The sequence below is a fragment of the Heterodontus francisci genome, chromosome 6 (assembly GCF_036365525.1).
Source record: "Heterodontus francisci isolate sHetFra1 chromosome 6, sHetFra1.hap1, whole genome shotgun sequence".
NCBI classification, from domain to species: Eukaryota; Metazoa; Chordata; class Chondrichthyes; order Heterodontiformes; family Heterodontidae; genus Heterodontus; species Heterodontus francisci.
This window is the reverse complement of record NC_090376.1, coordinates 68,673,227-68,687,596: the sequence shown is the minus strand read 5'-3', so window position 1 is coordinate 68,687,596 and position 14,370 is coordinate 68,673,227. Positions and strand designations below refer to the sequence as shown.

Genomic DNA, 14,370 nt, shown 5'->3' with positions numbered 1-14,370 from the left:
ACTTGAACTAACTTGAGATGAACCATTTTTGTGGTGAACTTGTCACTGTGATAAGCACCTTCTGTTAATCTTGCAAACCAGATGAGGCTTAAGGTTTTGCAAGCTAAATGCTTATATAGTGATTGTGTCTGGAGTTTGTCCCAACATGATTTATGCATTCATATGAACACCTGCTCATCTTTAAAGTTACATTAGTAAAAGAGTTAATTGTTGTTTGGTTCTCCGGATAGGTAGACTATAATTTCATGTAATTTCCCAGTTGCTTTGAATGGAACTGCTTGTAATTATATGACAATAGTTTCTGAGGGGGTTGTTCAAGTTATCTGCCAAAACTTTGGTGGTAATCCCAAAGAAACAATGTCAATGCCCACTAATGTCGTTCCTCCGGTATCTGCCGATCTTTTATTCTAGTTATTGAGATAGGGGAATCACCTTAGAAATTGAACACACTGATGTTTATATATTAATGTGAATTTGAAGTTTGTGAACACTTATTGTAGTTTAAGTGTACTGCTACTGATTAGTATTCTAACCATGCGGGTTATAGGAACATAGGAGCAGGCGTAGGCCATTCGGCCCCTCAAGTCTGCACTGCCATTCAAATAAATCAATGCCATTTTCCCCATATCCCTTGATATCTTTAATATCTAGAAATCTATCAATCTCTGTCTTGACCATACTCAATGATTCAGCTTCCACAGCCCTCTGGGGTCGAGAATTCCAAAGATTCACCACTCTCTGAGTGAAGAAATTTCTCCTCATCCCCGTTCCAAATGGCCTACCTCTTATTCTGAGACTCTGTCCCCTGGTTCTAGACACCCCAGCTATGTAAACATCCTTCCTGCATCAATCCTGTCGATCCCTGTTGGAATTTTGTATGCTTCCGTAGGTCACCTTTCATTCTTCTATACTCTAGAGAATGCAGGCCCAGTCTCCTCAATCTCTCCTCATAGGACAATCCTGCCATCCCAGGAATCAGTCTGATGAACCTTCGTTGTACCCACTCTATGGCAAGTATATCCATCCTTAAGTAAGGAAGAAACCAAAACTGTACACAATTCTCCAGATGCGGTTTCACTAAGGCTGTATACAATTGCAGCAAGACTTCTTTACTCCTGTACTCAAATCCTCTTGCAATAAAGGCCAACATACCATTTGCCTTCCCAATTGCTTGCTGCACGTGAATGTTAGCTTTCAGTGACCTTTGAACAAGGACACCCAGGTCCTTTTGGACATCAACACTTCACAATCTCTCACCATTGAAGAAATACTCTGCTTTTCCTACCAAAGTGGATAACTTCATATTTTTCCACATATGTTCCACCTGCCATGTTCTTGCCCACTCACTTAGCTTGTCCAAACCCCCTTGAAGCCACTTTGCATCCTCCTCACAACTCGCGTTCCCACCGAGTTTTGTGTCCTCAGCAAACTTGGAAATATTACATTAGGTCCCCACCTCCAAATCATTGATATAGATTGTGAATAGGTGGGGCCCAAGCACTGATCCTTGCGGGATCCCACTTGTCACAGGCTGCCGTCCTGAGAGTTACCTGTTTATTCCTACTCTCTGTTTTCTGTCCGTTATCCAATTCTCAATCCGTGCCAGTGTATTACCCCCAATCCCATGTGCTCTAATTTTGCTTACTAACTTCTTGTATGGGACATTATTGAAAGTCTTCTGAAAATCCAAATACACCGCATCCACTAGTTCCCCCTTATCCATTGTGATTGCACAATGTTCAGCACCATTCGTGACTCCTCAGATACTGAAGCAGTCCGAATGCTTCAGAAATGCAGCAAGACCTGGACAATATCCAGGCTTGGGCTGATAAGTGGCAAGTAGCATTCGCGCCACACAAGTGCCAGGCAATGACCATATCCAACAAGAGAGAATCTAACCATCTCCCCTTGACATTCAATGGCATTGCCATCGCTGAATCCCCCAGTATCAACATTCTAGGAGCTACCATTGACCGGAAACTGAACTGGAGTAGCCATATAAATACCGTGGCTACAAGAGCAGGTCAGAGGCTAGGAATCCTGAGGCAAGTAACTCACCTCCTGACTTCAAAGCCTGTCCACCATTTACAAGGCACAAGTCAGGAGAGTGATGGAATACTCTCCACTTGCCTCCAACAACACTCAGAAGCTCGACACCATCCAGGACAAAGCAGCCCGCTTGATTGGCACACCATCTACAAACATTCAGCCCCTCCACCACCGACGCACAGTAGCAGCAGTGTGTTCCATCTACAAGATGCACTGCAGCAATGCACCAAGGCTCCTTAGACAGCACCTTCCAAACCCGCGACCTCTACCAACTAGAAGGACAAGGGCAGCAAATGCATGGGAACACCACCACCTGCAAGTTCCCCTCCAAGTCACACACCATCCTCACTTGGAATTATATCGCCGTTCCTTCACTGTCACTGGGTCAAAATCCTGGAACTCCCTTCCTAACAGTACTGTGGGTCTACCTACCCCAAATGGACTGCAGCAGTTCAAGAAGACAGCTCACCACCACCTTCTCGAGCAATTAAGGATGGGCAATAAATGCTGGCATAGCCAGTGATGCCCACATCCTATGAATGAATAAAAAAAAATCCTCAGAAGACCCCAAACAGGTTTGTCAAACATGATTTCCCTTTCATAAATCCATGTTGACTCTTCCCAATCCTGCCATTATTTTACTAAGTGCCCTGGATTTTTCATTACAGTGGATTTTGGTGTTAGTGCACAGTTGGACAGAACTGTTGGTAGAAGGAATACCTTTATTGGGACACCCTACTGGATGGCACCAGAGGTCATTGCTTGTGATGAGAATCCAGATGCAACATATGATTACAGAGTAAGTTGTTAAATTACATTACTTCTAGTACTTTTGTCTTGCATGAAAATTACTATCATTTTTTAAATTTTGAGACATTTTTAAAAGGCTATTCTGCAAATGTATTATAAAAAGACAAGTAAACATAATTTTTTCTGCAGCTTTTGCTTATAGGTGATGGGGATGTCCCCACACTGAACCAACAGCATTGCTGAATGCAAGAAACTTAATAAAATGGGTTTATTTTGTTTTGTCTTGTTAAAACTACACTACAACAAAAATGAAATTACAGTAATAGCTGCATTTTTCATTAATTTTTGTCTTTTAATATCCTGATGACCTTGACCTGCTGGGTTGCAATTCCCTGAGCATTGGATATTCCCCAGCATTTTGTCAGTTGATCATTTATCAGATCTGAGCCTTGGCAGGCTTTTCAGCTGTGGGTTGGAGAAGTATCAGTGCCAAGTCCAATCCTGTCTTTTTTAAATCCTGTCTGCATACACCCTGCCTAATGGAGAGTAACTGTGTAGTGATCAGGAGCAGGAGCTCTGACTGAGCACTTTTTTTATCTGTTTGCTAAGCCAAGGATCTGACATCAACAGTATTTCATATTTTTCTTGGTTACCCCGTGCTTTGTCCTCTGAAAAATAGGACAGGTGTTCAAGAATGCCTTTGGCAATGCCACTCTCGAACTGATCACAGGGAGGTTGTCTAGAGTAGCCCTTGATCTCCAGAATTTCCTCCTGGGAAATGGCTTTTTTTTAACTCTATGGTGGAGACTGAATGTGAGAGTGTTTGTGTGCCTGAATCTGTTTCTTGCCAGTTCAATGGTGCATTGTTCTGGCCCATGATGGTTTAGTTTGAATGTTTATAGCAAAAATGTATACAACGTATTTACATTGGATATTACCTAAAAACTGTCGGCAAGTATTGTTTCAAATTTAAAAAAAAATTGCACTGTAAACTACCCTTCCCATGTTCACTATTTCAAAGGTCAGACATTGATTTGTTATCGGCTTGGCATTGTACATCTAGTGAAACAATAACATGTTACCTGAATCCTATAATTCCTAGAGCAAAGAGGCTGTACCACTTTGATAAATTTTAACCAATGACTGTTCATGTTGATTGGGTATTTTTTTTTTAAATGGCTGGTATTACAAGATGAAGGCTGTATACTCTTGGTTGTGATGCACAGATCCATGCTACTCATTGTTTTTCCAGGCTAAAATTTAGTTAATGAAAACAGTGAATAGACATACCAAAGTTGTATCAGTTGGCTATCTCTAGCTCGAGTGCTTTTAAAAGAATATTTTTGCAATTACATTAAATGCAGTGGATGAAGAATAAATCAATATGGAAACAGTGTTGTCATAAAAATCAAAAATGTGTATGCAGTTTCTGTCACTGGAACAAATAAAGCAGATAGACAAGACACTATCTAATATTGAAAATATTCCACTTCAGTATTTTTGGTGAGGGCAAGATTCCTGATTTTTTTAAGTTAATTTTTCCCTCCTTTCCAAATTTGATCTTAAGATGACCACCTGTCTGTTTTTGAATCATTAGTGTACTTTCCAGGGTGGCCCAGTAATATTGAAGAATTGAAATCTGATAAAAGCCCAGATTTTGACTGCTGTATTTGTTTCAGGTAATTGGCTGTGCACGTGAGAGAGTAGACCATTTAGATGTGGACTTGTTTTAATTCTACACTGTTGTACAGTTTTCGTTTGTTCACTAAGTAAAAGCTGTATTCAGTTTCCATATGCCAGGCACTATCCACATCCAATAGAAAAATATATGGCACCTGCTTAACACTTCCACCAAAGCTGTGTGGCTGAGATCAGGAACTCCGTACCGGAGGAAAGTTACAAGTCAGCATCCTACCCCTCCAGTGAAAACCTGGCTCTGTGATAGCAGCTAATGCCCTATCACAAAGACTGCTTCAACCAGCTACATGCTTCTTCATGTCTGCTGTCTAAATCACTATGTAGCCTATGCATTCCAAATCCCAGGTAATCTAGTAATCTACTTTCTCCTTGTTCAAACATCTCAACCTATTACTCGTGCCTCCATTTCAAGGTCACCTGTTTACTGCATTCCCACGCCCTCCAATGACTTCACTGAAATCACATCCCTATTATCGTCACTATGTACCAATGACTTTGGTGACAAATTTGAACCTGGACTCCTCTCTTCTCCGTTTCCTCTGATTTTCTCCACCCTGTTGACCTCACTCAACCTCACCTTGCATATTAAATGTTCACCACAGCCGCCAAGATACCCTTGCCATAATTTGAGGCTTTGTTCGTTCAAGTTCTCCATTACCAACAATACCATCTTCAATCATTTCCTTGTTTTCTAAATCTACTTCCTCCTTCAGCTCTGCTGTCATTATCCACAATCCTCAAAACAAAACCTTGCTAATGTACAACTCCTCTTCTGTGCCACCACCTGCCATGGCATTGGAAGAAAGGCACCCAACAGCTTTTAATCCCTTGTCACCTCCATATTGTTCATATTCCCTTTCCCTACTGATCCCCATTACAGCAACCACTTTCCCAGCCATAAACCGGAGGGCCATTAGCAAGTCCTATTTACACACCCTAACACAATAGCACCATCCTGTGCATTTATGCAGCACTTTAAACATAGAAGAATATCCTAAGGTTTTTGCAGAGGAAGCAATGCTGAGCTTTTATGTGAGAGCAAGGAGAGCTAAACAAAAGATGGGTTGAAGCGATGGAGTTGAAAGACAAACCGGTGAAAGACGTTTTGCAGGCTAGAACTAATATTGCTAAAGTATATGTCATCAATGTGGAGTGGAGTGACGGGGAGAAGTGCACAAGAGGTTCGAATTGGATGACTAGAAGGCATGGGAAAGGGTGTAAGGGAGAAGTGGTTGTAGAAGTAGAACAAGGCCAAGGAGGAATTGTAAATTTTAAGTTTTGGCGCATTAGGATATTGGGAGCTAACACAGATGTGGGTGAAGGGAGAGTAGGGCCTTGTACAGGATAGGATGCACGTTGCTGAGTTTTAGATTAGTTGGAGTTTATGGAGAGTAGAAGACAGGAAGCTGTCAAGGAGAAATGATCTCTGGAGATGAAGGTGTAGGTAACTGCTTCAGTGCCAGTGGAGTTGAGATAGGAGAGGAGAACAAACAATTTGGAACTTTGAAGAATAAGAAACAGCAAACGAGCGATTGATTAGATAATATTTTTGTGGTAGTGTTGGTTGAGGAAGGAATGTTGACTCGGACACGAGGAGAACTTGCTCTTTCTCTTGGAATGGTGCCTTGGGATCTTTTCAGCCCACCTGAGCTGGCAACTTGGATTAAGGAAAACCTGAGTGCATAATCTGTACTAACGCTTCAGTGCAGGACAGAGGGAAAGCTGCATTGTAAAGGTGCTCTCTTTTGAATTAGCCGTTGAACAGGGAGGCAGGAGCCTCAGTTTAAGTGGATGCAAAAGACTATATGGCACTTTTTGAAGAAGGACAGGCCTCCTTGGTGTCCTGGTCAACTGTGCCAAACCAGGTTAACTGGTCAACTGTCTCATTGTTCTGGGACTTCGTTGAGCACACATTGGCTGCTATGTTTATCTGCAAAAGTAGCTGCACTTCAAAGTAATTAATTAGTTGTGATGCGCTTAGGACACGCTCATTACTTAAGATTCTCAGCCAGGCAATTGCAGCAGTCATTCTGATTACTGTTATTTTGAGGACATTATCAACTAAGGGGAAAAGTAAGTTAAGAAAGAAAGCTTTTGTTCAAAGTATTTGGCATTTTTAACTTTTTAGAACAGCATAATCTTTTTGAGTTGTAGGCAGCCATGTATTATTTTGTGCTAGTGACATCATTGACTTGAGAACCTCTCTCTTGGAAGGTGCACGGGTATGACTTTAAAATGGCTTGAGAGCTGTTCCAGAGCCACCTTGCCATTTTAGACTGAAGCCTGGGAATTGAACCCTTAATCTTGTATATGGAATGGACATCTGTGTGGTTCAATTTCTTACAGTAAGTCTGGGGAGCTAGCGGCAAAAATATTTCAAAATGTCAAGTGGGCAAGAAGGAAGACCGGTCGCAATTGATTTATTTTTCACTTAGGATTGATGGCGACAAAGTCTTACATTGAGGGTAATGAATCTGTTCTCCCTAAGTTTAGTTAAAACAGATGGCATGTTAATTACACAGCAATTCTAAAAAAAAAAATTACGTACTTTTGGGTTTAACTATATTAATGTCTGGATGGGTGAAAGAAAATTATTGTGTACTTAAATACTACCAGTGGTTAATCATTAAGACAGGTGATCTAGGCTGACACTTAAGTGCAATATTTGAGGTAGCACTACAATTATTTGGTTTGCCACTATTTGCATAAGAAGACTCTAAAGGTTGCATGCCACTATTTGAAGAGGAGCAGCTAATTCTTCCAGGGTCCTGACCAACCTTGTTACTTCAACCAGCACCAGAAAATAACAGATTAATTGGTCTCATCTCAATGTTAATAGGTTTTTGCTGTGTGAAAATGACTGCTCTGTAACGACCAGTGCTCTTCCGAGTGATTCATTGTATTTGGCATGATTTGGGATATATATATATTCTTTCTTTTTCTTTTGGGCCTCCTTATCTCGAGAGACAATGGATACGCGCCTGGAGGTGGTCAGTGGTTTGTGAAGCAGCGCCTGGAGTGGCTATAAAGGCCAATTCTGGAGTGACAGGCTCTTCCACAGGTGCTGCAGAGAAATTTGTTTGTTGGGGCTGTTGCACAGTTGGCTGTATAAATATATATTTATATATATATATGTATATATATATATAAATAAAATGATGGACTCGGAGACCAATCTTTGCTCAGAGAAAGGTGTCTCAGGGTCTTTCTCAGCCTTCACCTGGTCTTACTGTAACAGGGTTTTGTTTTGAAACAGTGTTTTGAGCTCTCCCTTGGTGAATCCTTGTTCACCGCTTTCCAATTATAAGGCAAAGAAACCAGCACAAACAGGCTTTCTTAGGTTTAAAGAAGAAAGAATGAAATTTTATTAAACTCTAATTCAGTTAACGTCTACGGGTACACACTAGCATGCAAATAGAGACAGGAAAGAGCAGAAGAAAAATGGTGGAGAGGTTTGAGGCAATCTCTGAAGAGGGTTTTTTTTTGTTACTGTGCTTCAAGCTCGCTGTAGTCCTTGCTTGTAGGTAGATCTTGCATTTCGTTGGGGCCCAGTATTATTCTTAAACCTTGTTCACTGTAGGAGACCGTTGTCTCTTGGGGTTCATATGTCTTCAGTGGATCTTGGAGTTCCGTGAGAAAGAGATGGAAGCAGACAGGAGAGAGATGTTCTCAATCCTGGAGTCAGGAGCTTTCTGCCAGTTCAAAATCTGTTTTCCAATTTAAAACTCGCCTAGTCGGCCAGCAGGTGGTCATGTGATTGACTGGTTTGACCAGGTCTTTTCTGTGTATTGGGTCAGGGACTGGTTCCTTTGTTCCAACACTGTTTGCTAGTATAAAAAAAAGTATTTCTAGCCAGGGGGTTGGCAACCCCTTATAATAGGCCTTATTTTCTTCCCAGCGACAATTTAAAAATTTAATGTCCATTTGGAGAAATATATGTGCCTCATTCTTGGCAGGTGGGGGCCTGCATGACAATATTAAGTCAGACTTCAAGAAGGCACAGAACAAAGAATAGTACAGCACAGGAACAGGCCATTTGGCCCTCCAAGCCTGCGCCGATCTTGATGCCTGCCTAAACTAACACCTTCTGCACTTCCGGGGCCCATATCCCTCTATTCTCTTCCTATTCATGTATTTGTCAAGATGTCTCTTAAACGTTGCTATCGTATCTGCTTCCACCACCTCCCCTCACCACCCTCTGTGTAACGAACTTGCCTCGCACATCCCCTCTAAACTTTGCCCCTCGCACCTTAAACCTATGTCCCCTAGTAACTGACTCTTCCACCCTGGGAAAAAGCTTCTGACTATCCACTCTGTCCATGCCGCTCATAACTTTGTAAACCTCTATCATGTCGCCCCTCCACCTCCGTCGTTCCAGCGAAAACAATCTGAGTTTATCCAACCTCTCCTCATAGCTAATGCCCTCCAGACCAGGCAACATCCTGGTAAACCTCTTCTGTACCCTCTCCAAAGCCTCCACGTCCTTCTGGTAGTGTGGCGACCAGAATTGCACGCAATATTCTAAGTGTGGCCTAACTAAGGTTCTATAGAGCTGCAACATGACTTGCCAATTTTTATACTCTATGCCCCAACCGATGAAGGCAAACATGCCGAATGCCTTCTTGACTACCTTATCCACCTGCATTGCCACTTTCAGTGACCTTTGGACCTGTACGCCCAGATCTCTCTGCCTGTCAATACTCCCAAGGGTTCTGCCATTTACTGTATGCCTCCCACCTGCATTAGACCTTCCAAAATGCAGTTGCAGTTGTATTTGATTTATTTCTATTCTTTAACCATAATTGGACCTGACTGACTACATAGCCTGATGGTGAATGCGTAAGTTGTTTATGCTGCTTTGATTCATGTTTAGGAGAAAATCAGATGCCTTGACTAGGTTGTCTCCTTTTTTGATGTTTGACTTAGTTGAAAACTCTTCATTAGTGCTATATGTGTACGTATCAAAATTCCATGGACCACAAGGTGCAAAGTGGATGCCACATTTCAGTGATGAGGGATTGTAACAGAAATATGTTTTACATAAACAATTCAATACTCAATCCTGAAACCATAAAGGTAAAGAATGTAAAAGAAAATGTGAAAACTTTATGGTTAGAATAAACCATTTTACAGAAGCTTTTCCAGTTTTCCATTTTGGCTTCACTTCATGGATTTCAAAGCCAAATTATAATTTAAAATTATTTGAACTTGTTTTTGAAAACTGTTTGTTGTGATAGTTTGCATTTTACCCTTGTAATAACACCAGAAACAATGCAATAAATTAATAAAATGATTTTTTACTATTATTTACCAAAATGTTGTGAATTGTGGGTCTGTACATTTTTTCTTTGAAAATATTTTGCACAATTTTATTGCAGTTGCCATGTTTTAATGATGGAAACATTCATTCTGTTAGCAGCAACATATGAGATTTAGGAATCACTATATTTATATGGTTTCCCACAGCAGAACAGGGGATGAAAAAGAAGAGTTTAGGAGAAAAAGGGAAAATAGCATCATGTTGATATTTTGAATTGATACAGAATGCTGTGGTGTACTTCCTGTAGTCATCTGTTCCCTACTGTGTTTAACAGCATAAGAGAGTTGAATTGATATCGGAGTTCAGTTATTGACTTGGTATTTCTGAACTCCATCATTTTAACCCTATTAATTTATTTCCTTTGCACTTTCAGGCACAATAACCTCTCCACACCAGTTCTGAAGGCAATCTTCAAATAGAAACAGCATGAGCTATCCTAGAACTTATAACATTAATGGTGGTCATTCAGCCCATCCATGCATGTGCTAATGCTAGCTCTTCAACTGGAGCTATCAACTCTATTCCCATTTCTCTGGATTTTCCCTCTATGCTCTTACATTTTCTTAATGTTCAGATGCTTATTCAATTCCCTTTAAAGAGCATTATCTTTTTCTCAATAGCTATGTGTGGTAACACATTGCATGTTCTGATGATCTTTGTGAAAAGAATCTTCATTATTCCCTCATTCCTCTGGAGATGATCTTAACTTTGTGCCCCATTATGAATTTGACAATCAGTGGAAACAATCTTTTGCTATTTACATTTATCAGGACCTGTCCTAAATTTAAAAATCACTATTAGAGGCCCCTTAATCTTCTCTGTTCCAGTGGAGAAACAAAACAATTGTTCAAGCCGCCTTAATAACTATATCCTCTTCTTTCGGGTGTGATTCTCCTGAACTTTCATAATACCTTTTCCATGATTGTAATATCTTCCCTGTAATGGGGTGCCCAGAACTTCATGCAGTACAGTCAACTGTAGCGTAATAATTTTTTGTACAAATTCAAAAATTTTTCTCAAAGTACTGTTTTACATTTCTTCACATTGAATTGCACATTCTGTCATTTCCCATCTATTTGACCATTCCACTAACCTATCTATGCCCTCCTGTATTCTTTCCTACAATTTGTCATACTTCTAGTTTGATGGTATCCACAGACTTTGTTAGCATTCTTACAAATGCATGAATTAGGAGCAGCAGTAGGCCATTTGGCCCCTCATTCCTGCTCCGCCATTCAATAAGATCATGGCTGATCTGTTTGTGCCTCAAATTCCAAACTCCCATCTATCCCTGATAACCTTTGATTCCCTTGCCTAACAAGAATCTATCTACCTCCGCCTTAATAATATTCAATGACCCCGCCTCTGCCACCTTCTGAGGCAGAGTTTCAAAGTCGCACAACCCTCAGAGAAAAAAATTTCTCCTCATCTCTGTCCTAAAAGGGCGACCGATAATTTTAAAACAGTGTCCCCTAGTTCTGGACTCGCCCACAAGCGGAAACATCCTTTACACATCCACCTTGTTAAGATCATTCAGGATCTTTTATACTTCAATCAAGTCTCCCCTCACTCTTCTAAACTTCAGTGAAAACAAGCCCAGTCTGTCCAACCTTTCCTCATAAGACAACCCGCTCATTCTGGATATCAGTCTAGTAAACCTTCTCTGACCCGCCTCCAGTGCCGCCGCCTTGTGCTTATGTTCAAATCATTGAAGTAAATAGAAATCAAGAGCTATCCTAGCACAGGTCCCTGGTGCACACCACTTTTCAAATGACTTTATCTCTTTTGTATTTTTCTGGTGCATTTTGTGTTTGTATTTCTAATGCTACAAATAAAACCACACCACCTAGTACTTCTCAGTAATATAGGAATTTTTGGTTAGGACCTTGATGGTTAATATTCATGTACACTTGTTAGGCAGGTGGCTTATGGGTTTCTGCAGTTGCTAGGTCGATGTAAGGTTCCATAGATTGTGTACATTGCAGAATTGATAGTGTAGTATACCCTGTATGTTCGAGGAAACCCTGTGCTTAACACCTGTTGCATTCTGCATATGCATGCAATTAACCTCATGTTCTATATTTAAAATTTTACTTTGGCATTAATAATTTCATGTACAGCAGAATTGAATCACATTGTGTAGTCATGCTGTGACTCCAGAATTAAAAGTTGAATGAGTTGCTAATGTCCTGTTTTCTTGCAGAGTGACTTATGGTCATTGGGGATCACAGCTATCGAAATGGCAGAAGGAGCACCTCGTAAGTAACGTGATAAAATGTATAGGAAATGTTTAAATGGGGGACTGTTTTATTAAAATGCAATATACCTGAGACCAAAATTTGAATCCAGTCAACCTGATGGGATGAAGTTTGCCTGTTCTGGCTAAGAGTCCTAAATAAAGTGAGTTTGGGGAGCCTCACAAAACTGCTTATGATTTGCCATGAATCAGCTGTAAATGGGCAAACGGATGTCAGGGGAGGACAGGGGATGCTCTTGTAAGGTTGGAGTTGGGGCACATTGTTGGAGAGTGGCAGGGACCTTCGCTATCCATCTGACTTCTGCAACCTATCTGAGAGTATCAGATGTTGATCTTAAGTGCACATCATGGAAGTGTGTTTCATTCCTAGCACCAACATCCCTTATCTTAATGATTATATCAAAGATATGAAAGGTCATAGAGTGCCACAGTTGGTTTGAATACATTCAGTGGTGGTTAGGATAAAACTCTTGGCGGTGATATTGGTGGGTCGTATATGACATGACCATCTTAATGTGTGACTGAGTGCTTGGAGTTAATGCGGCATCTATATAATAAGACATTAAAGGTAGTCTGAGTGGGGAAAAATCAAGTTGATCAATATGGATTGTGCTCCAGAGAATGATCAGATTCAGTTATCCTAAATAAAACAATGCCAAATGGATCTATAGGAGAATTGGGGAGGTGGAGGGGATGGTGTGGAAGGGAAGGAACGTTGACCACCATAATACCTGTAGGGAAAAGGATAGGATATTCCACTGGGAAAAATGCAGTAAGTCCCGGAAGCATGTTAAAAGGGTGATCGGAAGGACACTGGGAAATGACTAAACTCAGCAGCAATAAATTCTTCCCGTAGCAGCAGCAAGAGGCAGTTTGTGATGAGATAAAAAGCTTAAAGGATGCCACTGGGAATAAAACTGAAATGAACAGAAAACAGTCAATGTACTCTGATTACTGCCTTAAAGTATTCATTAGAAAGGCTGCATGAATGCCAGGCATTTGTAGAAATAAACATGCAGATTTACAGATATTGACATCATCAAACATGAGGTTTTACGTAGGCTTAAAGGTCTCAAAATGAACCAGTCTCTAGGGACTGATGGTATCTCTTCCCAGAGTTTGGGAAGAATATAGGATGAAACTTGTCATGTGTTGATGATCATGAGGGAATCACTGAGTATTGGAGAGGCCCTACTAGATTTAAAAAAAAAGAAAGTGGGCAAATATAATCTGGGCAACTGTAGCAGCCTAACTTCAGAAATGAGTGAAATAATGGAACAAGTTACTATGACCAAATTTGATGATTACCTGTTTGAGTAAGCTAGTAAATGCCAACATGACTGTAGAACCTGTTTTTGTTGGGAATTGACCTCTGAATGGATGGGCAAAACCATGTGGTATAATGCAGTTAGATTTCCAGTAAAGCTTTTTTCATTTGTTCATGGGATGTGAGCATTGCTGGCAAGACCAGCATTTAGTGCCCAACGCTAATTGCTGTTGCGAAGGTGGTGGTGAGTTCCTTATAAAAGACTGCTACTGAAATTGAGTAGTGAGAATTCAGGATAAAAACCTAGGGTCGGATTTTTATAGCCCACTTGGGGCGGGATCTCGTGCGCATGCAGTTTAAAGATTGCCTTCTCGGAGGTCGGCACTGGGTCTCACTGCCTCTGAAACACAAAGCCATTTTTAAAGGGACGCCAGGAGGGAGGGAACAGCAATCCCTCTCACATCCAATTAAGTGCATGTTGAGCTCATTAACAGGCCTGTCAGCAGCAATTTACAATTTTCAAAGGAAGGGATCGGGGGAAATGCCCCATCTGGAACATGGCAGGGTGTACTAGTCGAGAACGTTGTGGGGGACCATGAGGGCTCTGGGAAGTGCTGATTTGCTTAATGCAGAGGCCCACATTAAAGTTCAGCTACTCCAAAAGTGCCACAGAGCAGCCATTGCTGGAGCTGGAAGACTTGCTTTTCTCAGTGGTGAGTGGTAGGCATCAGAGAGGGAATTGAGGCCGCTGGCATCACTTGGGCAGCTGGGGTTAGCAGAGGAAGGCCTGCTGAATGCACAAAGCCTGCCTGAGGGAAGTCAGATGGGAACAGGCTACTCTGACATTGGACCGAGCAGCCAGGATGAGCTGCAGCATTTGCAACCTCCTGGACAGCAGGAGGTCAGAGGAGCACAGCGGGGGGCTGCAATGGGAAGAAGGCACCACCCTAGACATCAGGTCTACTGCTTAAGAGTCAGCTACCTGCAAATGACAGAATACCAATGCCTTAGGAAACTACTCCTATTCAA

At 41.3% G+C, this 14,370-nt stretch overlaps 1 protein-coding gene across 5 annotated transcripts in view; it reads left to right on the top strand.

Moving 5' to 3' along the window:
- Nucleotides 1-14,370, top strand: part of LOC137371369 (mitogen-activated protein kinase kinase kinase kinase 4) — a 386,728-nt gene that overhangs the window by 227,685 nt on the left and 144,673 nt on the right. For all 5 annotated transcript variants that reach the window (XM_068033852.1, XM_068033851.1, XM_068033850.1 and 2 more), the window contains exons 7-8: nt 2,718-2,848; nt 12,021-12,075. In XM_068033852.1, the coding sequence (XP_067889953.1) occupies nt 2,718-2,848; nt 12,021-12,075 (186 nt within the window). The remainder of the gene's footprint in view (nt 1-2,717; nt 2,849-12,020; nt 12,076-14,370) is intronic.